Source organism: Lagopus muta, chromosome 15 (assembly GCF_023343835.1).
Source record: "Lagopus muta isolate bLagMut1 chromosome 15, bLagMut1 primary, whole genome shotgun sequence".
NCBI classification, from domain to species: Eukaryota; Metazoa; Chordata; class Aves; order Galliformes; family Phasianidae; genus Lagopus; species Lagopus muta.
Window position 1 is genome coordinate 4,344,286 of NC_064447.1, and position 26,556 is coordinate 4,370,841.

At 36.0% G+C, this 26,556-nt stretch overlaps 1 protein-coding gene across 36 annotated transcripts in view; it reads left to right on the top strand.

Moving 5' to 3' along the window:
* RBFOX1 (RNA binding fox-1 homolog 1) overlaps positions 1-26,556 on the top strand; it is a 745,900-nt gene that overhangs the window by 609,883 nt on the left and 109,461 nt on the right. For all 36 annotated transcript variants that reach the window (XM_048962261.1, XM_048962269.1, XM_048962272.1 and 33 more), the window contains one exon: positions 4,070-4,312. In XM_048962261.1, coding sequence (XP_048818218.1) covers positions 4,070-4,312 — 243 coding nt within the window. The remainder of the gene's footprint in view (positions 1-4,069; positions 4,313-26,556) is intronic.

The window sequence follows — 26,556 nt, forward strand, 5'->3', positions numbered from 1 at the left end:
TGAGGTACTAGGAGTATTTCAAATTCTAAGCTTTTCTTCAAGTGGAATAATATATGTTCAATAGGAATGATTTCACTTACCTATATCGTTGGAATGCTTTCTTGTTTTGTTCTTTACAGTTCAGCATTTAACCAGAAAGCAATAAAGCTGGTTTTATACACTGCCACGTAAAGCATATTTTTCAGTTGAAATGTGGTTTTCATTAAACCTCGGGCCAGAACATTTAACTGAGCCTGACTGTCTGCCATCCTTTGTTCTTCTTTCTGTTGCCAGCAACTACTTTATTAAAAACCATGCGCAAAGCGAGCATTAAAGGGTCATTTAAACTTAAAGGTACTTGGAATTGAGTCCAAAACGACAACTTCTGTTTAGCCTCTAGTGTCTAGGTTGTATTAAGCAACATCTGTGTACTGTCATCCACAGTTTAGAGGTTGCCCTAATACCTGAGTTTGCAGGCTAAGTAAGGATCAATATTTCCTGTTGCTTTCAAGGCAATTTCATATTCTCAGTTTAGTGAATGAGATCGACTATTTCCTTTATTCGTTTTAGTTCACTTATTTTAAAGGACACAGTGACATTCCATTTTAGGTGACTATTTAAAGAATTTTGATTAATTAGGATCCACACAAATGTAACAGTTTTGTGTCACCTGGAATTTCTGTCAACCAAATGTTACCAATGTTAGTTTGCACGGTATTGTTCTTAATGTAAATTCATAATCTAAACAGCAAGCACTGGTGTGATGCCTACATAAATAGTAAAGAGTGTTTATACTCGTGTGCTTTCATACTACTTTGTAATATTGTGTTTACTGAATTCATTATGATTCAAAAATTCACAGATTTTGAAGGCTGCACAAGTTCTGCAGCTTTTAAGAGACTAAGAAGTCAAATTTATTGTCATATTTTTTAACCTTATGTAGAATAAGCATGGTTTTCTTCTTTTTTTTCCTCCAAATATATTTAATGAACATACTGTTTGGAATGATAACTTTGCATGCTAGCCTTCTACTCTAAGCATTTTTGTTTTCTTCTAATGGAAAGACTGCAAATTCCTGAATCTATAGAAGGGATGTGTGTGTGTGTGTGTGTGTGTATATATGTATGTATGTATATGTATAAACCCCAAATAAACAGCAAACAACCAAAAAAATTTGAACCAACCAAGCCATGCCTGACTCTTCAATTCCTATTCATTGAAGAATAGTCCCCACTATTAAGCAATTCAGATCTCAGCATAGTGCATCCAGTGAATGAGGTAGAAGAGCCTCTACGGTGTGTGTCAGAATTTCCCATGCAGTTTGCCATTCTATGGTAATTCTAAATTGTGAATTGTTTGGAGTTGCTGGTGAGAAATCATATAAAAGCTCAACCCTCTTAATTAAATATTAGCTGTAATTAGCACTAAATGTGAATGCTTTGAATATTAATCAGGGTCTCATAGAGCTGTTGTCAATGTTAATGAGAAACAGTGGGTGGTCTTGCAACATCTGGTTTAGGACTCAGAGTAGTACAAAAACATGTAGATCAAATGCACCTGGACATATCTGTTGGTCCCTTTGTTATCATGATTGCTCTTTTTTAACAGCTGCTGACTCTAATGCCATGTTTAGCATCTAAGATAAACAAGTAGCCTAAAGACCATCAGTGCCAGTTACTGAACTTCAAAGCCAGCATGGTGAGAAATGCTTATACAGGCAGAAGTTTGTTCTTACCGTTTGCTGACATCAACCCTAAAACAGTTGATTAAGAAAAAAAAAAATCTAAGCTCCCCTGCCCTCCCTAAAGTTTTACAACTCTTTATTTAACATTTAGTAAAAGTCTCTGGTGGAATCTATTCATTGCTGTTTTTAATCTGGATTTTCAGGTGAAGTAGAAGGAGATAAGAAAGGAGTCTTTCCATTGTAGTGCAAGAGAACATAAATACGCATTTGCAAGTTTTAAACCTCCCTTAAAATTTTTAACAGGCAAGCTGCAGTGTAATAATAACCTTGGAAACATTGTAATTTTATAGTAATAAAACTTACTGACTTAACCAAGTGAAGTATGTAAATAAAACTGTTTCATTTTAAAGATTGTGAATGGAGCCAGGTATACTACTTGCACAGGCCATGCAGTAAAAAAGTACCAAAGATCAGATTAAAATGGAGGAGGTTTTGATTGCTAATATAAAGTCTTCCCTTTCTAGGACACAGTGAATGCCTTTTACAAAGCAAAATGTAGTTTTCTCTTCCAAGTGTACCTTGTACCAAGCTTTGTTCCTGAAATGTGATTTGCGAGTTTTTAAAAATTCCTGAGTTTAGGCCCACTTGAGGTCAGGTCACCAATGTCTGAGGTAGCTGAAATTGGCTGGAAATGTCCTTAGGTGTGATAAGAATGACTTTTCTTCATGTAGCCTATTCCGAAATTAAGAAATCAAGATGAGTAGAAGTAAGCTGAATTGTTACAGTACTTCTGCATACTTTGGTGGGAAAAGGAAAAAAATATTTTAAAAACAAATTGCATTAATTATTTTTTATAATTAATATTTAGAGGGATATAATTTAATCTTTTAAGCCAGTTAGCCCATCAAAGTTTTGGAGTCCATAGTCCCTGTATTATCTGCCTGTGGTGCAATGTCATCTGTAACATCATTGCTTGGACATAGTTTATACCTGAAGGATTGTGTTACATGCTTTCTTCCACAGTATCCTTACAACTTGGGTTGAGCAGAGCATTCCAGTGATTAACCCCTTGCTCTTGGCTCTAGTGAGGCTGCACCTCAAGTACTGTGTTCAGCTTTGGGTCTGTCACAATTAAAAAGCATCGCGGTGCTGAATTATGCCCAATGAAGGGCAGTAAAGCTTGTAAAAGGGCTGGAGCACAGGTTTTACTACGAGCAGCTGTAGGGAAGCTGGGATTATTTAGCCTAGAGAAAAGGAGGCTCAATTGAGTCCTTATTGCTCTCTACAGCTACTGTAGAGGCGTACTGTACTGAGGAGACTGTAGCGTGGTGGAGTTCAATCTATTCTCCAAAGGAACTGTGATGGGACGAGAGGAAATGGCCTCAAATTGTGCCACGAGAGGTTTAGGTTGGGTATTAGGAAAAATTCTCAGTGTTATGTAGCATTAAAACAGACTGCCCATTGAAGTAGTTGAGTGACCATCCATAGAGGTATTTAAAAGATGTCTAGATGTGATGCTTAGGGACACTGTTTAGCGGTAGGTTTGCCAGTGCTAGGTTAATGTTGGATTTGATGATCATTGTGGTCTTTTAAAACTTAAATTATTCTATGATACCAAATATCTGACAAATTAGCATGCTTGACTTTTCACTTTTGTATCAAGCATAAGGATGGATGTAGTTATGTAGAGATGAGATCTTTAATTTTATTTGTACAAGCATAGTGTAATATGGAGATGAATTACTACGGTCTTCAAGTATATATAACCTTGTAAGTTCTTATGTCTATTTCTTTTGAGAGCCAGTAACGTTAAAGAAAAAAAAAAATCTATGTTAAATGGTGTTTTCCAGTTGATTTGTTTTTTAGATTCAAATGCTTGATGTTGGGATTGAATCTGATTGTTTTTGCATTTGCGGTTTGCAGTTGTTCAGTACGTTGCGCCTCTGAATACTGTGTAGGGCATTACTTAATGTAAATATTTTCAGGTGTGTTAACAAAATACACCTCAGTTCTGCTCAGAGTGCAGGGAGCATGTACTGAGTTCTGTAGGTGGTAAGTCAGTATGGATCCCAGGCTATGGGGTAACTTTACCAGAGCTCTGTATTGGCGGTTGCACTCAGAAACATATGGAATGAACTAAGTTTTGTCCATCTTTCTTGTTTGAGTTGAGACTTTAGTTAAGATTTCTCTGGCATTTTGCAGTTAAGGAACAGTCTGTAGAGAACAGCAGATATTAATTGTAATAAGATTTAATAGTGTTAGGAAAGTGGATTTAATTCAGATAAGAAATACTCTCAGGAAAACTAGTGTTGTGCCCTTTTCAGGCCAGCAATGCTTGCTTGCTTGCTAAAGTATTTTATCTCATGACACATTTCTTCCTTTTTTTTTCCCCTTTGGTCTTCACAGGGTAATCAGGAAGCTACAGCACCTCCTGACACAATGGCACAGCCTTATGCCTCAGCCCAGTTTGCTCCTCCTCAGAACGGTATACCTGCAGAATACACAGCCCCACATCCTCATCCAGCTCCAGACTACACAGGCCAAACCACTGTTCCAGAGCACACATTAAACATGTACCCTCCTGCTCAGACACACTCTGAACAGAGTGCAGCTGACACAAATGCACAAACTGTCTCCGGCACAGCCACAGTAAGTCAAGGTTTTGGCTATTTTTAAAGCTGTGTATTTAGAGTGACGTGTGTTTTTTTTGATAACGTCAGTTCTTATGTTGCACTTAACAATTCTGCATTTCACTTGTACTGGGATTGCTTGCATTTTAAAACTTGTCGGTATTAGTGAATATTTGTCTTCTGCTTTTGGAGCCTCATATGATGTTTGGGAACATTCTGGAATCTGTAGTTCCTTTTCTATAATATCAGTCAGACAGATTTGTCAACAGCATGCCCATGAGTTGTATAGATTAGGAAAGCCAAGGGGAAAAAAAAAAAAAAAAAAAGAAACACAAATAGTAACTCATTTTGTGATTTTTACTGTACTCTGTATTTTTTGACAGACGTGAGCAGAAACCTTTCATAGAAATACTTGTTGAATGATACTATGTTGAAATTACTTGAGTGTATGAATGAGTATTATGAAGAGCATATCTGCAACACTCCAGAGAGTTTGTTCATGCACTCTTCACCAAAAGTTGTGGGGGGAGTCTGTGCTCAACAAAGTGTAAATAATAGACTTGTATTTGATTTAAATATGAAGTTCAGAAGTGTTATGAATTATCAAGAGACTCCTCAGACAGCCCTGTCCTATAATTTAAAAGTCACATATTTCATACATGGATAGTGTAGTGCTTCTGTTTTAATTCTTGATTGGAACCCAGTATGCCCAGTGCCCAAGGCTAGTAGATTTCTGAGCCACTGACCACCTGCATGACAGATGTAGGATAGAGCACAGAACAGATAACTCATTGCAGTTTGGACATATGCTTGAAGCAGCCCTACCTATTAGCTGTCATTGTCCTTGCTACAGCCATGGTCCATACTTCATTTTACTGTCCTTTACTTCCCTCCAACCTCAAGTCTCCTCCACCAGGGCAAGAGAAAAGGGAAAGCACATACCATTAAATGAGTTTCTGTGGAGACTTGTGTGTCCTGTCACATCACTAATTTCTTTGTATGGAAATAAACAAGAAATTAAAATACTAGTATTTTATATTCTGTATCTAAAAGGCTGGGAATTACCTAGGGCACTTGCATCTTATTATATTAACCTCTGAGGAAAGAAGAGGAAGTCCTTGTAATGGATCTTTAAGAAAGGATATGAAGATTTTTCTGTATCCCTATGGCAAGGTCATCACAGATTTATTAATACTGAGCAATGAGTGTTGTGCCTCTAAACATTCAATCACATACTAAACAAAAAACAACTAACCATACAAAAAACGGTGAAAAAATTCACCAAAGAATATTCCTTGCTATTATCATGAACTGTTTGTTTATGGTCACGAACCCCACCTTGGGAGATGCCTTTGTGAATTAGTTACACAGTTTTGTGGTCTTCACAGTAGAATGTTTAATTCTTTTACATTTGACTTGACATATTTTTATTGCTCTGATTGGCTGTTTGCTGACAATGTGAGAAAGTTGAAGAGCATCCTATTTTCCTGTATCACATAGTTTTCTGTATAGCTCAACAGTGTCCTCTTTTATATATCCCTTTGCAAAGTTAACTTTGGTTCTTTCCATCTTTTTAAGTTTTCTTCCGTGGTCTTTTTTGAAAACTGTTGCCAAATGCCAGTGTCAGTGATTTAGAGTAGAAATTCTAAGCAAGTAGGTAATCCTGAAAATTATTATTAAATTATTATTAAAAGTATCATCTCTTCTGTTGTCCCTATCTAATTCTTTCAACTTATTTTGTTCTTTTAACTGCTGTTGTACACTGATTAGGCTGCTGTGATGCCCACCTCAGCCTTTTTGTGCTTTAGAACTGTTGGTCTGTTGCTGTTCTGTTCTGAAGAAAAAGTCTGTATTTGTGAAAATCAGTGATAAAACACCTATCGATGTGAGTAGGGCTGAACACATCCCTTGTCATTTATGGCTTTCAGTTTGTTTGCTCTCCTGCTTTTGATTTTTCGGTTTGAAGGAGCGTTTTCCTCTTTATCAGAAATGTTGGGTGCATGTTTTTCCATCATTTTCTGTGGCAAGAACTGATGACAAGAGATCACTCGGATTGTCTGTGATGCCCTTATCGTTTTCAAGTGTTTTATTCAATCCTAGCTCCAACAAATCCAATGATTCCCCTGAAAGTTCTGAGATAGTAGTAGGCTTAACTCCTATTTGTTTTTGTACCCTTTGCAGTCTGGTCTTCTGATTTCCTTATTGCCCTGCTAATTTGCAGCCTGCTTTTTACTTGTCATATACTTCCTCTCTTCTGGCTTCACTAGGAGTGAATTTTCATTTTCTGAAGGATGATGCTTAAATTCTACTAACTCTTTGTATTTTGAGAATTTCCTGTATTTGACTCTTTTTATTATGGATCTTTTTCTTGCCTTTCTATTTATTTCCCTTCTTACAGAGAAACGCGTGTAACTTTCTTTAAATAGTTCCCCTGTAGTTCATAAAAGATTAGATTTCCTTGCTTTTAACATTAGGATATTTTTGAGAGTTATTAAAAAAAAAAAAAAAAATGAAAAGTTGTCTTTCTAAATTGCAGTGTTATACTGGAAGTTGTAGAAACTATCCCTCTCTGCAAAAGCATACACTGAAAGTACCATTTGTTGCCCTGACCTTCTGTGCACTTCAACTCAATTGAGCACCTTTAATTAGTTTTTGTAAAACGAGTCTGGCTGCTCTATCAGCAAGTGTGCCATTTTTCTTAGATTTAGCTCTTTATTACATTCCTAAGTTCTTATCAGTTGAGAAAGAGTATTTTCTTTCTTGCTTCTGCTCACATTTACTACCCAGCACTTTGAAAATTGCAAGTAGGAGATACGTAACTTCTTGATACTGTTAAGACTTCTCTGCATATCTAGTTCAACTACAATTTAATGGATATCTGTTTAGCTGTGATTAGGATTAGAGATGCTCTTCTATTTCCAAAAAGTCTTTTTTGTGGGTTTTTTTGTTTTTTTTTTTAATGTTACTTCACTCTATATTTTGTTAGGAAAAGTTTTGAAAATGAGTGGTGCTTAGTAGGTGACTTTGTACTTTGATATAATGAAACAGGAGAAAATGTACAGGATGAGAAGGGAAGTAAATATTAAAGGACAGGATGATTTAACTGAAACAATATAAAACAATCTGTGCATGATAAAATAGTCTGATTTTATTTGGAGTCTTCTCTGAATCAGATGATTTTCATCTTTTGGATCAATATGTTTATTTAAATTTAATCAAGGAAATAGTCTATATGAATATATGCTTAGTCAATACTCATCTAGTCCTGGGTTCTCCTGTGAGGTTAAGTGCTAGTAGATTTTTGGAGTTGCATAGCATCAAACATACTTTAAGTCATTAACAAACACAATAAGTTGTTTCTTTCAAGAAGGGTAGATCAATAATAAGAGTGTAACAAACTTATGATTAAATAACATCTGAAAACTTTTCCTGGTAGTTTTGAGTGTTACGTTACAAAATTTAAAATATTTTTAATAGATTCCATCACTGTAGGAAATGTATCACCTTTTCACATGTACATATATCTATGTGAATGTACTGTTTATGTATCAGATCTGAGAAGAAAACTTGTTCAACTTTTGTTTCTGTTTTCCGTACAGTTTCCATTGATGTCAGTTGGAGATGGATTTGTAAATATAAAGTGCATTAAGTCTGTATGTATAAGAAAGCAGATAATAGTGAACTTTGTTTCTCTATTGCTTCCCCTTGAAAGTGTATTATAGTAGTAGTAGAAGCAAATATGGTAAAAAAAACAGTTTTGTGCCATTCTGATTTTTATGTATGTGTGTACGTTAAAAAAAAAATCACCTCTAAAGTTAATTATGCTTCTGATTTAGATAAACTGTGAGATCATTCTTCAGTCTCTCTTCCTTGACATGTAATGTCACCAGATTTTGCAAGCTGAGGTACATTTCTTAAGTTGTATGCGTGGACAGGCATCCTTAAGTAAAACAAAGCTGCTTTGAGATGTTTGCAGTTGGTTGGAATCAATGTAAAGCATGGCACTGGGGCTTGCAGTGCATCTGAACTCCTTTAGAAGACCTGAAATGAAGCTGCGTAAGTCCTGTGCAGTGGTTAAGTATCAATTTGCCAACTACCAAAATTTCTCACATAGCACTCACTGAACTTGATGCTCTTCTCTGTAAATATAGTTGGTGTGCTGGATGAAAATGTCTATTCTTACAGTTGACCTGCTTTTACTTTGCGTTTTTGCATGTCCTTTGGGAATTGATGGTTTGAAAATGTGTCATTTTCTTTTCTTGGTGTTGTGTCTGGGTTTGTGCATTCTTAATCATGTTGCAGGAACCATCTCATAGGGATTTGGAAAGGCTTAGTGATACTCTAGGCTGTATGATCATTTGCCATGTTGAACTTGATTATTTTGGTGAAGAGATTGTTGATTTTTATTTTTTTTTTCCCTACTGATTTCTATGTTGAGCTTTTTATTTTGGCCAAGAAAACTGGATGAAAAAAATATCCACACGAAAGTGCTTAAGTGTATCACCCAAGCTCACAGATGGGTAGATTGCTCCTATAGTTCTTCATATAAATGACTGGTATGCTGTGTGTTTTTTACCCTTTTTTATTCACCTTAGTTATCCTTTTTCTATCCTATTGCTTTGTTCCTGGTCTGTCTACCTTCCTGATGTGGAAGTAGGTTAGTTCTTTCAGGAAACTGTATTTCATGATTAGCAGTAAGCTATATCCTGCTTGTCTTAGAGGTGTTCATCAGTTGTTCTCACTTTTACAGCAGTGCTAATGAAGCAGAGATACTTAGAATGAAGTTGTCTTTAGTTTGCTCATTTGTCATGTAACTGTAATTGTGTTCATTGGCCTAGAGGTAGGCTTTTCTTCAGTCTGCTACAACAAGAAACTGTTTGGAGAGCAGAACACTTCTAGATGCTGCTGAGTTCAGCTGGTATTAAACTTCTCTCTGAATATTCTGCTAATGCCTAATAACTTTGCATATTACATCTTGCACATAGATCCTGGATCTACCTCTTTGTGTAGTTCTGTCTGGAAAACACATGGCGCAGAATTGCAATACAGAGAGCCGTGTCAATCATTTCTCAGAATAGCTGCGCTTGGAGGACTGTGCTCTCTCTGTGGAGCAGCAAGGAACTTCTCACCATGAAGTGGCTGTCTTGCAAGTCATATTTCCCCATGGATGTTGTGGTTTTTCCTTTTTTTTTTTTTTTTTTTTTTTCCCCAAACTGCTGTCAAGACTTTTTATTCTGTTTCAATTCTGGTTTTGTTTTGTTTGTCTGCAGATGTTTGACACCAGCTTTGCTAGATAGTTGATAATACTTGTGTTCATTTAAATAATACCATGCTGCTGTAGGCTGTTGTATCATCGTGGTGTTCTATTTTGCTTACACAATTTGACTGCACCTGCTACTAGAATAAAGTATTTCAAGGAGCTTGTTTCAACACCCCCAAGTGCTCCAGAGCCTCCAAAAGCAAGCAACTTGGTCCAGCTTGTTCTCTTACAGTACAGTGAGAAGATCAAAACTGACATCCCAAATAAATAACATCATGCTGTGCTAGTTTGGTGAGGCACAATAATGTCTTGTGACCATAGGCATTATTACTTCTAAGAGGCTTCTTTCCTGAGAGCATTGCATGCAAACTTGGTAACTGCCCTGTTTGTGTTTCTTTGCTTATGGTAAAGAATAGCACAGACATTTTGCTCGCTTGAACATCTGTGTTTGTCAACGCATGTTCAAACGTAGCTTCTTCTCAGGGATACGCTGAAATTCAAACAGATTGCTTCATATGAAACACTTTAAAAGTGCCTCTTTGTATTAGTTGTGCTGCCTGCTAAGAAGATAAATAACCCTTTTCCTGTGTTGCTGACTTAACATAGACTTTGCTTCCAGAAAGTACTTGCCATGTGTCAGTAGGGTTTGTTTTTAGTTTTCTTGCACTTTGTGTTGTCTCTTGGGCTCTTTGCTCTCCATTCCAATTCTTTTATGCTTTATTATTGGCCTTTTCTTCTCACTCAGCAGTGTTAAGTATCCAAATGTTCTGGCTGTGCTTCAGGTTCTGATGTCTTGAGAAAAACATTTGTTGCACATTTTGCTGAGTAAACGAAGCATGCATTTCAAAGGGAACCTTGCTGTGGTGAAATAGCTAATTACAACTTACTTTATATTTGACCTTCTGCATCTTACATTATAACATGGTAATTAGAAACAATCCTCACTTATGGGTTTTTTTGTTTTTGTTTTTTTTTTTTTTTGAGAAAATTAGCTCTCATTTTCTCTAAATACAGGAGTAGTGTCTCTGCTAGATTAGGTGAGACTAATTATGTTTTCCATTCTCCTGTAATTGGCCTGCAAAAAGTGGTTAACAATTTGCAACTTTATCAAAAAGATATTGATTCCTTCTCGCACCAAGTTAGTGTAACTGTAGTATAAACTTCTGTATAGGCAGGAGCACTTTGTCCAAAGGCATGAGGAGAATATGTTGGCAATAACCTGGTCAACCTTAGGTCTTTGCTCGCAAGAAATGAACAGAGTAGTCAGAATGGTTGGATAGACCATTCCGTCAACTGGAAAAATGTTTTTGATATGGAAAACTAACAGTGTTTGTAACTAACAGCTATGAAGATCATTCCCATTGCCTTCCTGACCTCTTCCTTAAATTATAAGGGTGAATTTCTGGTAACGTGACAGTCTTCTCACAGCATCGTAAGTTACTGTCCATGTAGGTATGACTTCCTATTGGTCTAAGTTAATGATGTCTTTGGGCAGTATTATACCTAAAACTTTTTTTTTTTTTTTTTTTTTTTTAGTCCCTGTTTATACTCTCAAGTTTCCATTGCTCTCCCATATAGCTTTCTCTTCAGCTATTCTACCCACTCACTCCCAGAATTACTTTAAGCCCACTCATGTGGGCTGACTTACCACTTCTCCTTACTTAATATGCTCCCTTTCTAGGCTCAATGTGAAAGAGCAACTTGATTCAGACATCTTATTTTGCTGTTTGTCAGTATTAGAAAGGCAATAGTGTGGCATCTGGATCTGTCTTGGCTGAACCTGCAAGCATTTCAGTTCACCTGTAAGTTTGAAGCTATTTTAGAGTCTGCTAAGGATGAGGCTGGTCAAAACACACATTACAGACAGAAGTAGGCAAAGGAGAAATTTCATAGAACTAAGTATGCATTCAGGAAACCATTACAGGTTGTCCTTTTAAACTTAAGTGGGAAAGGATATAGACAGAGATAATGGTCCAGTGCACATTTGTGTAGTATTTAGTCAGTCTGTGGTACACAGAAAGGTTTGGGCTGTCATTTTAAATTGCACAGTCCTAGACCTTTTATGACTGATTGTTTATTAACTGCAGAAAAAGAGATTCTGGATTGTTTTTTCAGTCTTGAATTAATGCTACATAAAAAAAAAATGCAATTTATATACAAAGAAGCAGCAGGGCAATAGTAATTTACATTTCAAGAGATTAGCTGCAATTTGTGGAAAACTAGAGTAGTTTATGTAGTTTATTTTGTGTGTGTGTGTCTTGATTCCACTCAAAGACTTGTATGAAGCTAGAAGGTTAATCCAGCACACAAGGCGGTAACAGTTGAATTTTGGCTATGAAATCATACATACCTTTGAACTGTACACTGCGGGTAACATGATTAAAAGTATTAGTAGGAGAATAATGTATCTGCCTTAGTGAATCTAAGCCACTTAGTACATAGTTTTCTGAGTTTCACATGAATATCAAAGTTTAAAGAAAACTATTTCTTATTTCTTATACTTCATTACATTGGTTTTTTTTCTGATTTATATTGAAAACAATGCTTTAAAATATATTTTAGATAAAATCAGTAGCATAATAATACATGCATAGATCAACATCATTAGTATTTAAAAAAATGAGATACTCTTAAAACTAATTTTTACTCTTCCTGCCTGAAGTTTTGTGACCTCTTAAGATAAATTTTCCCTTACAGTTGTATCTTGCTATGTTATCTTGCTAGATATTACTTGAAATAGTGTGCATATTTGATTGTTTATTAAAAGATGTGTTTACAGTAGAATGCTTCTACCAAAACCTTATTCACTATTGTCCTGAAGTAAAAGGAAACCCCCCGTTGTTTTCTAGTGTATGAAACTTACTTAGCTGCTTTGTGTAAAATTGAGGTTCTTTCACATTGACATGTGAGCTGTTGTTAATTTCAGAAAAAACAGCTGATGAAAGAATAACTTCATCTTATTTGTTACTTTATTCTTAGGTTTAGGTAACTGCTGTGTGCTTTGTGTTCTTTATTTACGTGATTAAAATTGCACGTATGGTTTGTTGGGACTGCAGGGAAACGGGTAATTGAGATGGCTTTATATACAAAAAGGAAGTAATTGCCAATATTCTTAAAAGAATTACATAAATGAAAAACCTGCCTCTCCTGTTTTGCTTGCTTCTTGCCTGCTTTTAATCTTTGAATGTGTTGTATTTATTTTCTTGTTTATGACTCTTTAATCCCTTTTTGATAATCTTCCTCTGATTTTCCACTTAGGTTATTTTTCAATATGATTGCTTTGTCTACACTTCCCACTTCATCCCAGTTTTTGCCCATTCCCATATTATGTAGTGTTTTTTATTCCCTCCCCGATGTTACAAAAGACAACCAACATTGGTTTTAACATGGCATGGAGAGAATATGTAATCTTCTGAAGGGTTGATGTGAAGAACATACACGTTCTCTGGTATCTCTATATAGATTAATGCATCTCACTGAATCTAGATGCTTTTTCAGATGGTATCCCATGCTGTTTTGTTACGATATCATCATATTGTACTGCCTTTTTTTTTTTTTTTTTTTTTTTTTTTTGCTTAACCATTCATGACCTTTCCACTACAGACCACTCAGGCCATCTACTACTCTTGATCAAAGGGATTTTCTGCATTTTCGTTTCCAGAGGAGACTCTTTAAATCTCATCTACTGAAATAGCAGCTGTTGCCATTGATCCCTTCCCTGCCTGAGAACTGTCAATGGACTCAAGTAAGAGTCTTATCGCAGTACACAAATTCTGATGTTCCCATTTAAAATCCATCTTAATATGACAGGAAAATGCATCACTCCCTTCAGGTGCTTCACAGCCACCACGAACAGTTCTGCTAAAGTGCTTCTGAGAGGAAGGGAACTTCAGGATGTTCTTCCCGTTGGCCTCAATCAAAGGTCTAATAACATGAGCAGGTGTTATAGAATAGAATCATGGAATACCCTGGGTTGAAAGGAGGGTCACTGAGTCCAACTTCGTTGGACAAGGTGTAGTGGACAAATTTTGTGAATGAATGGAGCAGGTGACATCATAGATGATTTGCCATTGAGAGTACTTCAATTTCTGTGACTGATTCTGAGATGAGACTGGCAAGAATGAGGATTTTCTCTTGCTGTGATTTTTCCTTGATTTGTAATTAAAATACCTTATTACAAAAGAAAAAAGAAAGCAAACGGAATGCCTTCTGACTTATTTGAAAAGAAATAGCAAAGAATGATTATACTTGGTAATCATTTCTGTTTTGTTTTGTTTTGTTTTTTTTTACCTTTTAACAAGAAGTGCAACAAAAGATGTCAACTATTTAATTTAGGAAGGATTAGCATAACTTCCAGCTGTTCTGGAGAAGTATCTAAATATTTTATTTGAAAACCATGTGTACCCTGCATGTAGGCTGCAGGGTACCTGCAGGGACCCTACAACTGCAACATAGAGAAGTTTTGATCACCCAGCTATGCAGAGAGATCCAAGTCTGTCTACGCTATTTAGAGTGCTTGCAGATGAAGCTTCAGTTAATGAAAGGTCTGACGCTTCATAAGAGTGCAATATGCAGAAGTCAACCAAACTGAAAGGAAAATATGTAAATTTACTGTAACAATGTAAGTATTTCAGCACTACTTCTGCTTTTTATAGTGACATATGGAGTATTTTATAGTATGTTCTTATTTCCAAAATGGTATTGTACCATGTAGCATTAAAGCAATAAAGTGGTCTGTAACTTCATTGTAAGTTAAATATTTGATATAATTAATCTTAAAATGAAATTATATTGGAAACTAAGTTATCTGTTCTTTCATTTATGTTAAAGGTAAATTGTTGCAGGATAGGCTACAGAACTTTGCTTGTAACTTCTGCACTTGTGACAGACAGCAATTCTCTTGTTATTTCCTCAGAGGCCTTTTTTGCTTTCAGTGGTATGAACGTACCAGGATTGTGCTGAGAAATATGGTTTCTTATGGACACATTCCATTTATCTCTTCTATTACATAGGTTTCAAGCGCAACACTATCAAATTCTATGAGATGCCTGGTTTCACCTCAAAATAATACCGTTTCCTTATGCTTATTTTTTTCACTTTTTTCTTTGAAAGGAAATGGGCAGGCACAGCTGGCATGCTGTCTAAAACTGCAGCAGGAAAAAGTAGTGGATCATTTCCATTTGTATATGAATGTCACTTTTACTATAGACTGTGTTCTGACTTTGACAAATACGACGACTTTGTGTCTAAATGAATGAAAAAAATAAATGATTAAAGGATAGATAAGTAGCTAGATTATAAGCAAATTAAAAATCAGTTGTGTTACAAGCCACTTAATGTGATGCGCTTAACATATAGCAGGTATTTATTAGAAAGCTTGCTTAAATTCTGATTTTCTTTGTATTTATTTCCGATCAAGAAAATCTCAGTTTAAATTTTGGGAAGTAGTTATTTTTTCAGTGTAGGCATTGAATCATTCCTAATTCCTGAACACTGTTTGATACTCATGAGCTGGTAATGCTTTAGTCTAGTAAATTTTCACCGTGATTTACAGTGCTTTCCTTAAGTGACAGAGCAGAATTTTATCCTTAGAGATGTGTTGCAGCCACTTTCAACTGAAGGTGGCTTTCACTGCTATTCACTGTAATCTAACAGAACTGCTTACAAGATTTTTATAGTCAGGAGTAGATACCTGCGTAGTTGGGTCCTGAGTTTATGCAGGGCATCTGAATAGTACTGTCTGCATACATAGCATGAGAAGATTTTGCCTTCAGTACAAGCTGGTGAGTGAGATTTCAGTTGAATTTCACAAGTTAATTGAGGAATCAAGCTTGTGCTGAAATGTCAGTACTTGCTGGTATGCATAAAGATCTGCAGTACTGGGTGCTATTAGGCATATTTAAAAATTTGTTTAAGGCAATTAATCTTTAGCATATACTTGTAGTTATGAAGTTCTGGGACATTGTGGACTCCAATCATTATAAAATGGATAAAGTTAACATGCAGCTGTCTGAGACTGGCAGTGTGTGTACTTGTGAAATGTTTCATGCATGAAATAGAAGCACTTTGACACTGGCATAAAATGTTCCTATTGACTTTGTCCTGTCTCCAGCACACAGGTCCAATTTTAGTGTTTCCTTTGTCGCATTTTGATCTATGTGCCTTCTTTTCTTCTTTCTTTTATATGAAGCGTTGTAGTTCTGTTCCTTTATTTCTGTTCTCTCTTAAAAGAAACATGCAGCCATTTCCCATATTACTTCTCTTTCTGCATGCTCAGCAAAGTGAACTTTCTAAAGATGTTTTATAAATAAAGTGAGCTCCAAGTCAGTAGTATCTGAATCACTGATTCTGTTCTGAACTTCTAAATTAAAACTGCTTTTTTGTTTGTTTTTCATTATTATCCTTACAACATGATAAATGTCGGTTTTCAGGGTCTTTTCCAACCTTGGTGATTCTGTGGTTCACAAGAGCTTTTTCATATGCATGCTTTCAGAACTGTAAACTTAGTATTACTCAGAGTCTTGTGGGTCCACCTGAGATCAATGCATCTACATTTCCACGTGACAGTTATATCTAGGTGTGGTTGGAGGACTTGCCTCATCTGTCTGGGAGAAATGTCTGGCAAACTTCTGAAAATCAGGATCCTCCATCCAAATAGACTGTTACGTGCCTGGGAAAGTAGCATATATGCACTGTCTGCTTTGTAATAGAGTTCAAGTTAATAATCCTAATCATGCTTGTAAGACTGTCACTAGTAAACATCAGTCATTTTATGTGTTACTTTCTGACTGAGAAATGTGGTAGTCTACTAATAAGGGGAGGTCTGCCTTGGTCATTCACTATATAATATTGCTTTCTGTTATCATCACTTAAAATCTACATAAACATAATTTTCAGTGGAAAATGGAATCTAATATCACTATTTCCAGTTTTCTTAATTTAGACACTTCATATATTTGTGCAAATTTGAGTACCTTTCTAATTCATTGAATTTCTAATTTGACATATTTAAGATAATGATCGTTTAGACCTGCTAGGTTTAAGAAATGGCTAGTAAGCATGATATTTCTTTATTTGCCTTGTTCTTAACTCTGTAGTAATGAATTCACTGTCCTCTCTCCTGCATAGGAAAGCTGAGTGGGGAATGCACCATAAATCTGAGGTTTGTGTTAATGCTGCAAGTATCTAACATGAGGGTTTGCCGTTTGAGCTTGTAGGAGCTGATGCATTACCTCGTCACAGGAAGGTGACTAATGGTACAAAATTGTACAGTGGGTATTTTTACTTTGAGGCATCATAGTGACTGAAAGAGAATATACGGCGTACAGTGTTACTGCCTTAGGACCAGAATGCGTTGTCTGGGTGCTCTGATGCAGCTGGGGGACTAAAGAGATTGTATTACTTGCTGTGTCAGGACACAAGGCAATCCACTGGATCTCCGTAGGGCTGCAGTGATGTGTTTTTGAATGCAAGAAGGGATTTTGTTTTTGATAAAAGTTCTGATGTTTTACTGGGTGGTACTTCCCTATATGAGGAAAGTTGAATTGCAATTCCTGCCACTCTTGTGGGATAGCACTAAGTGATTTCCATGAGCTTGTGGTTTGAAATGATAGAAGTATGCCTTTAAACTTAGGAGTACTTTGAATGTGGGTGTAGACTATGGTAAAGCTGAGATATTTCTGAGTGTGATGCTGCTCTTTAAATCTAGTGTGATATTCCTTTTATTTTCAGTTTAGAGGGATGATTCTCTCTGGGTATCTTGTGAAATGATTGATTTCATCCCTGTGACCATTTTGTGAGTTTTTATTGAATTACAATTGTTATCTTTTCCACTTTCACAGAGGAGTAAGGAACAAGTAGTTCAAATAACCTGCACAAGGCAAATCTGAATCAAAGCAGATCGCGGCAGCTAGCTGTCCTTACCCCAAGTGTTTTCCAGACTGAGAGATTCTTTTTTTCTCCTAGCAGCAGAATGCTATTTCTAATTTTTGTTTGGAAGTGAGGTGCATTTTTGGAGCATTGAGTGCTCCAACTATACCCCACCTTTCAATGGGGTTATAGTGTGTGGTAGCATCTAGTAGGAAACATCTGTTCTTTTGCTTTGGAGTAGAACTGCAGCTTATTTCCACTTTCCTTGTATGAAGGAATGGGATTAAGGAGTCAAATATTGGGCAAAAGAAACAATACAAGTAATCTTCAAGTAATCACAACTGAGGTCCAGCAATGATGGTTTAAAACTCCCCACAACTTGTTATATATTAAATATTAAATATTCATCTCTGCTTATAGTGTCTTTGGATAATTCTCTGTCCCTTCTTGACAAACTGGTAGGAGAAGCAAAATACCTTGGAATGTATTGTCCATTTGTCTCAGGTCTCCACAATTGAAAGTGTGCAGCTATGACACTTTACTTATCACATAGAGAGGCCTGTAAATTTTGTGAGAGGGGAACTGAAAACTGGCCTTCAGCTTACTGGGTTATTAGGTTTAAAAGATGTGAGAAAGCAGCAAGAAGGGGTGGTAGGACATCTTGATATGGGCAAGGAGCATGAGCACTTCAGAGAAGGATGTAGGCTAGCAGCATCTTGGCAGAGGAAGACATCATTGTGAGACAAGCACCACAGTAACACTTTAATCTATTCTGTATGTAATAAAACTGTTTGTTTTTTTTTGCTGTTGTTCAATTTCTTTGTCTGTTTTCTACAATAAGTGCAGAAAGCAAGGCCAGTAGTGATCTGTATCTCCACATGAACAGAAATGTATCAAAAGTTGAGACTGAATTCTTGTTCTTCCCACCAGTGTTCCTGCATAACTGTGCAGAAGATTATAGCAGAGCAGCATAAACCCTTTTCCTGTGGCATTTTCTGTGGTCTTCTCCTCTTCTTCTTCCTTTTTTTTTTTTTTTTTTTTGGATGATGATAATGCTTTACCCCTGCCACACATCCCTGGTTAACAGCAGAGAAACAGTGGGCTTAGATTGGCCCCATAGGTATGTTTAGCTTATGCAGTGTTGCCGTAGTCAGCTACAGCTTTTATGAGAATGCTTGTCTGCCTATAGTATTACTTAGCTTATGGTAGATTTCAGTACCGTACATTTCATACTGATTTACCAAGAAAAAGTACTTGCAAGCAGTGTTTTATTTGTCCCATGTTTCTGCAATGCATTCGTCAACTGCTGATTTTTTTTCTAAGCATGTGGCATGGGGAGACATTTAACAAAGGGTACATATGGCCTGAATTGCTGTATTTGGTGGTTGCTTTTGTTCATTTATTGTTAATTAGAGGGCATGGCACTGTCTGTGACTTCAGAAATTCCTATATGGATAACCTGTGTATTGTTTTGCTGTGATATGACATTGAATGTAGAAGAAAACATAAGTAAAATAATAATAAAAAGAGATGATTTTAGAAAAAGAAATGGCGCTAGCTGATCTTCTGTCACATTGGCATGAAATCAAAATCGGGGGACTTGGCTGTTTTATGTCTAGTCAGTCTCATGAGTAATAGAAATGGCATTTTATGTTACATTAATTGTTTTCTTAAAAATATATATATGTCAGTGATTCAGAATTCAAGCAAAAAGAAATTACAAATGTTGCCAAACAATGATAGCTGAAGTACAGTGCTGTATATGAGCTTTCAGTTTGATAAATACTTACTTATGAGATCATAAATACTTTGAGGTACAAAAGGTTAATGTAGTGTGAAAGGCTGTAAAACACAGCAAGCAACCTGCTAGATCATAATGATGCATTAGTACCTTTCAGTATGAGTGCTTGTGGTTGTAAAATCTTTGAGTTGAATTTATTCTGTAATACAGGAATGTAAAGCTGGAGTATCTTCTCTGTGTAGTTGTGCTTATCTTTGTGCATTTATTTATGTGTCTCCCTCTCAGCAGAGGCTGTCCTCTGCTTAGAAGCACGCTCTGACTGAAAATGATAAATTAAAAAAAAATAAAAAATACAGAGCACGCAGCTCTTTTTGGCTAATTTAATTTCTGAAGAGCGTAGGTCATAGGTGCACTTGTGCACTCAAAGTAAATTACGAAGTAATACTTGGTGGTTTTTTGACTGCTGTATGTTAATAGGTTTCCCTGAGATAAAGTAATAGTGTAAAAGAAGCAAAAGTGATATAAATTTTACAAAGCTGAGTGTTGCCTGGAATTTATCTTCCAGGAGTGGGAGGAACACAGTGCTAAATTGACAAAGTGAGCATTTACTTTATGATAAAATTGACTTTATCATAACAAACTATAGAACTTATCAGTCTTAGAAGTCTGCTGCAGTGTATTGTTATGTCTAATATGCTGATGCAGCTGATATTTCTCATTTAATATCTACCTCTCTGGAGTGTTAATTTTCATGCCTTCATCTTATTCCAATATCAGAGCTTATGACAGATTAGAATAATTTTACTGTAATTAATCTTTTGAGTCAGTTCCACTCTTTTCAATGAAGTGCTGTGTCTTGGATAAGCTAAATTGAAGTAGTTAATAAAATCTGAAATCAAAGATGAAAAACTTTTATTTGCAGACTGTTGGTTGGTCCTTACTGTCAGGCTTCTCCGCTGTCTGGTAACAAAAGAAGCACTTCACTTTCAATTTATGCTCTCAGTGAAGTACACCTGTATCTGGAGGACATTTAATAGTTTTTGAGAATTACGTACGATGAATGTCTACAGGAGAGTATTTGATATAAATACATCCATCTCCTATTCAGAAGCCTGTTTTGTAATTTTTTTTTTTTTTGAATGTTGAAAAGAGTCACATTCTGTCCTTACTAAGATAGAATTAAAAAGTTGAAGGCGTTTGGATTGAGCAAATACGCCTTAGGTAAATCTCTGTAAGACCACATTTAAACTCGGAAAAGACATTGCCAGCATTTTTTGCTCTGATAGAATTAGCGTAGTACAGTGGATCCTTTCCCAGATACCTGTGGGTGAGAGAACACAAAGTGGAATTTGCATGTAGTAGAAGTGGTCATAGCATCTCTGCAAACAATGTTTTTCTTAATATATTTTGACAAGTTTTATTTTATTTTGGAGCAATTGTTCAAGCTAGAAATCCTAATCACCAAGCCCCAGTGGACCACTCTGTCTAGTTATAGGTGACTCAAATTGTCAAATGCTGCTTCATGTAACAAAATAGAGGATTTTGATGATAACACAAAAAAGTTACATATATTGGCAGCTTGTAGTTGTAGATTAGGGTATGAGGTTTTATGTGTTGTGATTCTGGGCACAAACTTGCTTTGGTTCATTTGTTTGATTTTGCTGTAAGTATCTGCATTGCATTAAAGCAGCCGTAGCTGCTCAGTCATTGCCTAGGTGTAGATTTCAACAGTACCTCTTACTTGACTTTTGAATTAAATATCTTCCTCATGCTATACTAATCATGGATGTTCTTAATAGAATTGCATGGAGAAGCTTAATTAACCTTTTTTTTCTTTTTTTGTTGTTCCCATGGATTTTTTTTTTTTTTAAATCAGTGGTGTGGTTTCTAATTTAAAGCGTCTGGCCCACAATGTCTATTAGAGGTGCTTCACACGAGGAAGTCAAGTGAAACAGGACTGCTCATCTTTAGCTCGCAAGTCATTTTCTTTCAGCTGAAATGTTCACCTGGTGTTCTAATCGGGGAAGAGAAAGAGTTCTGAGTATATGCATTAGTAAATATATATTCTTCATGAATTTATATAATCTCATAACTGCAGTCGTTAAAACTTACTGGATGATTATACAAATAACTGAGGGAATTTCAAGTTATGCCTACTGTTTGTGAGCCTCGTGTTTGACTGTTTTTTTCTTTCTTTTGCTCATAGATAATAATAAGTGAAATGCTTCTAGTATTTTTCTATAGCACATTGATAAAATTCCCTGTGAGTCTCCTGTTTTTGTAAGCTGAGCAACCCCACTTCTCTCATTCCGTCCTTGTATGCCTGATCCTGTAGTGCCTTTGTCACCTTTGTGACCTTTCATTGGACGCTCTCTCCCATCTCAGTGTCTCATTCTGGAAAGCCCAGAACTGAACGAAGTTCAGTTGAACTGCACTGCACTGCACATGTGGTTTCAGCAGAGCTAATTAGAGAAGGATCACATCCTTGGAGCTGCAGGCAGTGCTCCTGATGTAGTTCATGATGCTGGTGACCACTTCTATGCAAGGGCACGTGGATGAGTCACATTCCAATTGCTTTCCAGGGCTCTCACACCTTTTTCAGTACAGCTACATTTCAGTTCCTTGTTTCCTAGCCTCCTCTGGTGCATAGGGGTGTTCCTGCCCAGATGCAGGACTTCAGATTTCATTGTGCCGAATTTCATGAGATTTTTCTTGGCACATTTCTGCAAACTATTAAGGTCTGCACAGTCCTGTACTGTGGAAGTCACTCCTTCCAGGTTTGTATCATCGTTGTATCAAACTGAAATAGATTTCATCTGAACAACAGAAAAGTTTTTTTGTTTGTTTTTGTTTTTTTGTTTTGTTTTGTTTTGTTTTAATTGTGGAGGTGACTGAATGCTGTCAGGCTGTCCATAGAGAGGTTGTACTTTGCCATCTTTGAGTGACTCAAAAGCCAGCTGAACATTGTCTTGGGCAGCCTGCTTGAGCATGAGGTTGGACCTCAGCCATGCTGTGCTTTATGATCTGCAAATATCACTGCTAAACCGAATCCCTTTTCTCTGATTAAGATGAAACTCCTCTTGAGAGAGCACAGATATAACACTCTCTACTGATTCCTATAAATAGCAAAGCTGTTTGAGACTATTATGGCTGATGGCTTCTCTGAACAGGTGTTAGATGAAAATAGGTAGATCTTTTGGTTGCAACGTGATAAGATAGGACAGAACCAAACAAAACCAATAAGAAATCTAGCTATTTTTTTCAAGGAATGTTCATAAATTCTAGAATTATGTATATGCTTGAAAAATTACTATCCTGCCAAGCAGTAGAACTGCCGTTTGTTAAATCAGTGTGTGATATCTCTGCATAAAGAGGTAAATGTGATATAGGAAGTGGATATTTGTGATATCAGAAACCCTCAAATTCTGCTGGGTTGTTTAAAGGCTCAGGAATTGATTCCTTGTGCAAAGCTATGCAAGTGAGCAAATGGAAAGTCACAGCAGGAATTCCAGGAATAGGTGAGGGGTCAAACAATGAGCAGCTTTTATCATGTTGTCACATTTTCTTTCTTTTCATGGGCTTGCGCTGTAGCAATCAGCCATTCTCTCACAGTGTGAAACTCTGTTCTCACAAGTTCACTCAGCAGTTGGTTGTGTCAACACAGCTCTTACAAAAAGAGAGTTCACGTGTCTAACATGCATCTAGTACAGGGGAGAATTTCAGAAAATAGAGCACGTTTATTCCAGCTGGAGGTAAACATTGCTTTCTGAACAACTCTTCATAGCTAAATTTCCTAATGTTCCAACTAAAGATGCTTCATGTCTTTCTTCAAAAGAAAATGTCTCCTGAAGCTTATACTGTAGTGTTTATTTAACAATTTTTCATTTAGACAAACAGTGTCAAACATTACAGCTTTGCTAGGATAGAACCATGACTTCATACAAGCTAACTTCAAAAGACATTTTTTCTAGAGTCTGTTCCTAGAAGAAAAAAATTAATGAGCTTACTGTAGCTTTGCAGTCTTTTATAAAATTGATTTATGTGGGATAGTACTTCCAAGAATTTTTAAATTAATTTAAATATTTAAGAAAGATTCTCATTCTGTTACACAAAAGTGATGTGTGAACTAATGACCCCACAGAAAAGTATAGTCACCTTCCTCTGTATGTTTTTATTAATCATTTCATCAGGTATTAAGGTAATAAGCGAGGTGGAGATGAAAACTTATTTAGGGAGTGTTTGGTACCCTATCAATACTGCCTGAGGAAGCTTCTCCACTCCTGTTCCATGTAATTTATCTATGTAACTCTAATCCCGAAGTCTTTCTCTGTGGTTTCAGTGTGTCCATTTCCTAACTAGTTAAAATAATCCGAGATTAATCTTGAGGTAAACTGCTGTAAAAAGGAGCAGGGCTCCAGCTTTCTCTCAACCACCATCAGTAGTGAGTTGAACAGCCCACTGTTTAATTTTATGAGGTGTTAATTTTCAGTTGGATTGACAAATCTGACCTAATGCTTGATCTGCAGGAGCACTGAAGGCAAGGGAGGTGGAAGGGACCTGTGTCCAAAGGTAGTACGAAAGACAGAACTGGCCATGTAGCCACATTCAGCTTTCTGTTTCTTTTTAGGTCCATAAGAGAAAACAAACTGCACTGTGAGAGAAATCCCAGAAGTGAACTTAAGTCATAATTTGTGGTTAAAAATGACACTACAAGTAATTATTAGCATTGGGAATATTGATAGCTTTTTGTTCCTGTTGCTGATTTTCAGATGTGCAAGCCTGTGTAATATGAAGCTGTGCTTCATTTAAATGATTAAAAACTTTTAAGCAACTGTAGTCAAGATTTCTGTTTACTTCCATGATGTTTTCATATGTTTTCATTTGTCTGTCTTATGCGAGCCTTTCAAGTATTGAAAGAAAATTATCTTTAAGCACTTTGTTTCTGCTATTGAAGTCTTTTGAAAGAGCTACAAGAATTACATCAGAAGTACTAATATTATTATGACTAGTAGGTGAAAGAGATGTAACTAAATTAATTGAATGTTTCTTTGTGTCTGTGTAATACTGTTTAAGACATTTACGGTGAATTAAGTTAATTATTTTGTCCTTTGACCAGTAAAACATTTCCTAGTGTCTATTTAATATATATTTTTTTTAAGGATAAAAGCTAGGAATTTCTTTTTAAATTATCTTGTGACAATGTCACAATAATTTCATTTTTGTAGATGTAGAATGAACTTATAAAAATGTGCTTAGAGTGTATGCCCTTCTTAGTTAATGGATACGGGAAGTAGGTGGTAAGAGAGTGATTTTATTAATCACTGTTGTGATATTCATGGATGTGATCAGTAGGCAGTCAGAAATATTTACACAATTAATACATAAATGTATTTAAGCAACCTACAGTGATTCCTTCTCCCGTTTCAACTTACTGTTGCTGTGATGTCATCTTGATGTCCTTAACTTGAACTCGGTGAGCCCTTAGTTACTCAAAGCTCTGTTAAAATCAATTATAAACATTCTTTTGAAAATCATATCCATTCTTTATATCGGTAAGTTTTGTCTAAGTTTTGAGACAACATATTCAGAATCCACAGCATACATGGATTCTGGTGATTCCCCTTCTAATGTGATTGATATACTATTCCTCAATATTGATCCGAATATTTTAGAAGAAAAATGATGGCCTCACAGTATGGGCATCATGCACTTTGTAAGGAATGTATTCCATATTTTTAAGAACGATACATTGGGGAAATAATTAACGTAGCCAAGTAATTAATAAATCTTTGGCTCACCTGCAGTACCAGAAGCTATGATTTTGTTCCTATGTGTTTTCAGAAATAATGATGTCTTCCATGTGCTCCAAGCTTTCTATGCATAAGCTATCACAATAATAGCAGTACTTTCTTGTAGCCTGTGGTGTCAGCATCCAGAATGCATCCATCTAGAAATGAAAGAAATAATCTCTACTTCTGTTAGAGCTTGCTGGTCTCTTCAGCTTCACTGAGTTCACCAGAACACCGTATGGCTTGAGAGCTACAAGTGTGCCTTGCATTTTATCTCACCTTTAAAGCATGTATTATGTTAATAAGAAACCAGTGAACATTAACGTATTTCTATCAATAGTGAAATGGAATAAGGAACTGCACTTCTGCACTAATAGGATGAACAGCAACCAGTGTTGCTGTGTGTTGCTCTAGAGATGGGACAAAACAGCCTCATAGAACTGAAGTTCCCCATGGAAAGGGACTTTACTTCTTTATTTTTCTTCAGATCTGCCAAAGGAATTATTCTGACTTGTTTTCATTGGGCGCTTTGGATAGTCAAGTGTTCTTGTAAAAGAGAACAGGAACTTTATACCATTTGTGATGTGGAAAGTTATGTAAAAAATACATTCTTCTGTTTATTATGTTGAAGTTCTCACACAGAAGAATTAAAAAGGAATTTAATTACTAGAAATAAGAGTTTCCCTCTGTTTTTAAGTGTATGTCTAAAACCAAGATTTCAGTTCAGATACAGTTAAAAAGAAGTTCACTGGAAAAAAGAAGTTGCACTGGAAATTTAGCAGTATTGTTGGGTGAACACATCCTTATGTATTTCTTTGTGAATGGTGGCAAGTCAACATCTATGTGCACTTTTCATTGGATCAGCACAAAAAACAATGCACACAGTCTACAGAAATGAAATATTAATGGGATGTGTGGCATGATTTGCATGCCTGGCATGCCATGATACTTAAATATATTTATTTTTTTACCTTTTAAACTAGCTTAGAAAAACAGTCTATCCTTGTAGTGTCCTGAAAAAAAAAAAAAAAAAAAAAAAAAGACTGTTGAACTTCAGTCATGAGCAATGCAGCTGACTAAAAAAAATCCCTATTACTTTTCCTGGCAATGTTTATGCCACTAGTAATAATAATAAGAAAAAATAATGATACGCTTCTTTTAATGTGTATACCTTCATGTAAAAATTTAAGTTCAAACGCATATCTATGCAAGGAACTTTTTACACGTATTGTTTTGCTTTCTGGGAAGCACATTCTGAGGATGGATCTTTCAGAATATGATTTCTTCAAAAATGTTGATTAATCAAATCTACTTGAGGGAAAAAAAGAAAGATATAAGCCCGTCTATGTTTGTCAATACACTATTGGCAGGGTAGAGAAACTGTATTTTCAGAAAGTCCTAAATTCAGCTTTAAATTACTCTTTGCTGACTTTTTTAATAGAATGGTAACTTTTCAGAATCTGGACCCTTTTTAAGTGGAAAATGTGCATTATCTAAGGGAAGTACAAAAAGGAGTTACTATGCATGACTTTTTTTCTTTGTACACATTCAGTTTGGTTACAGTTTTGCTCAGGATGCATATATATTTTTTTTTCTGCTGAACT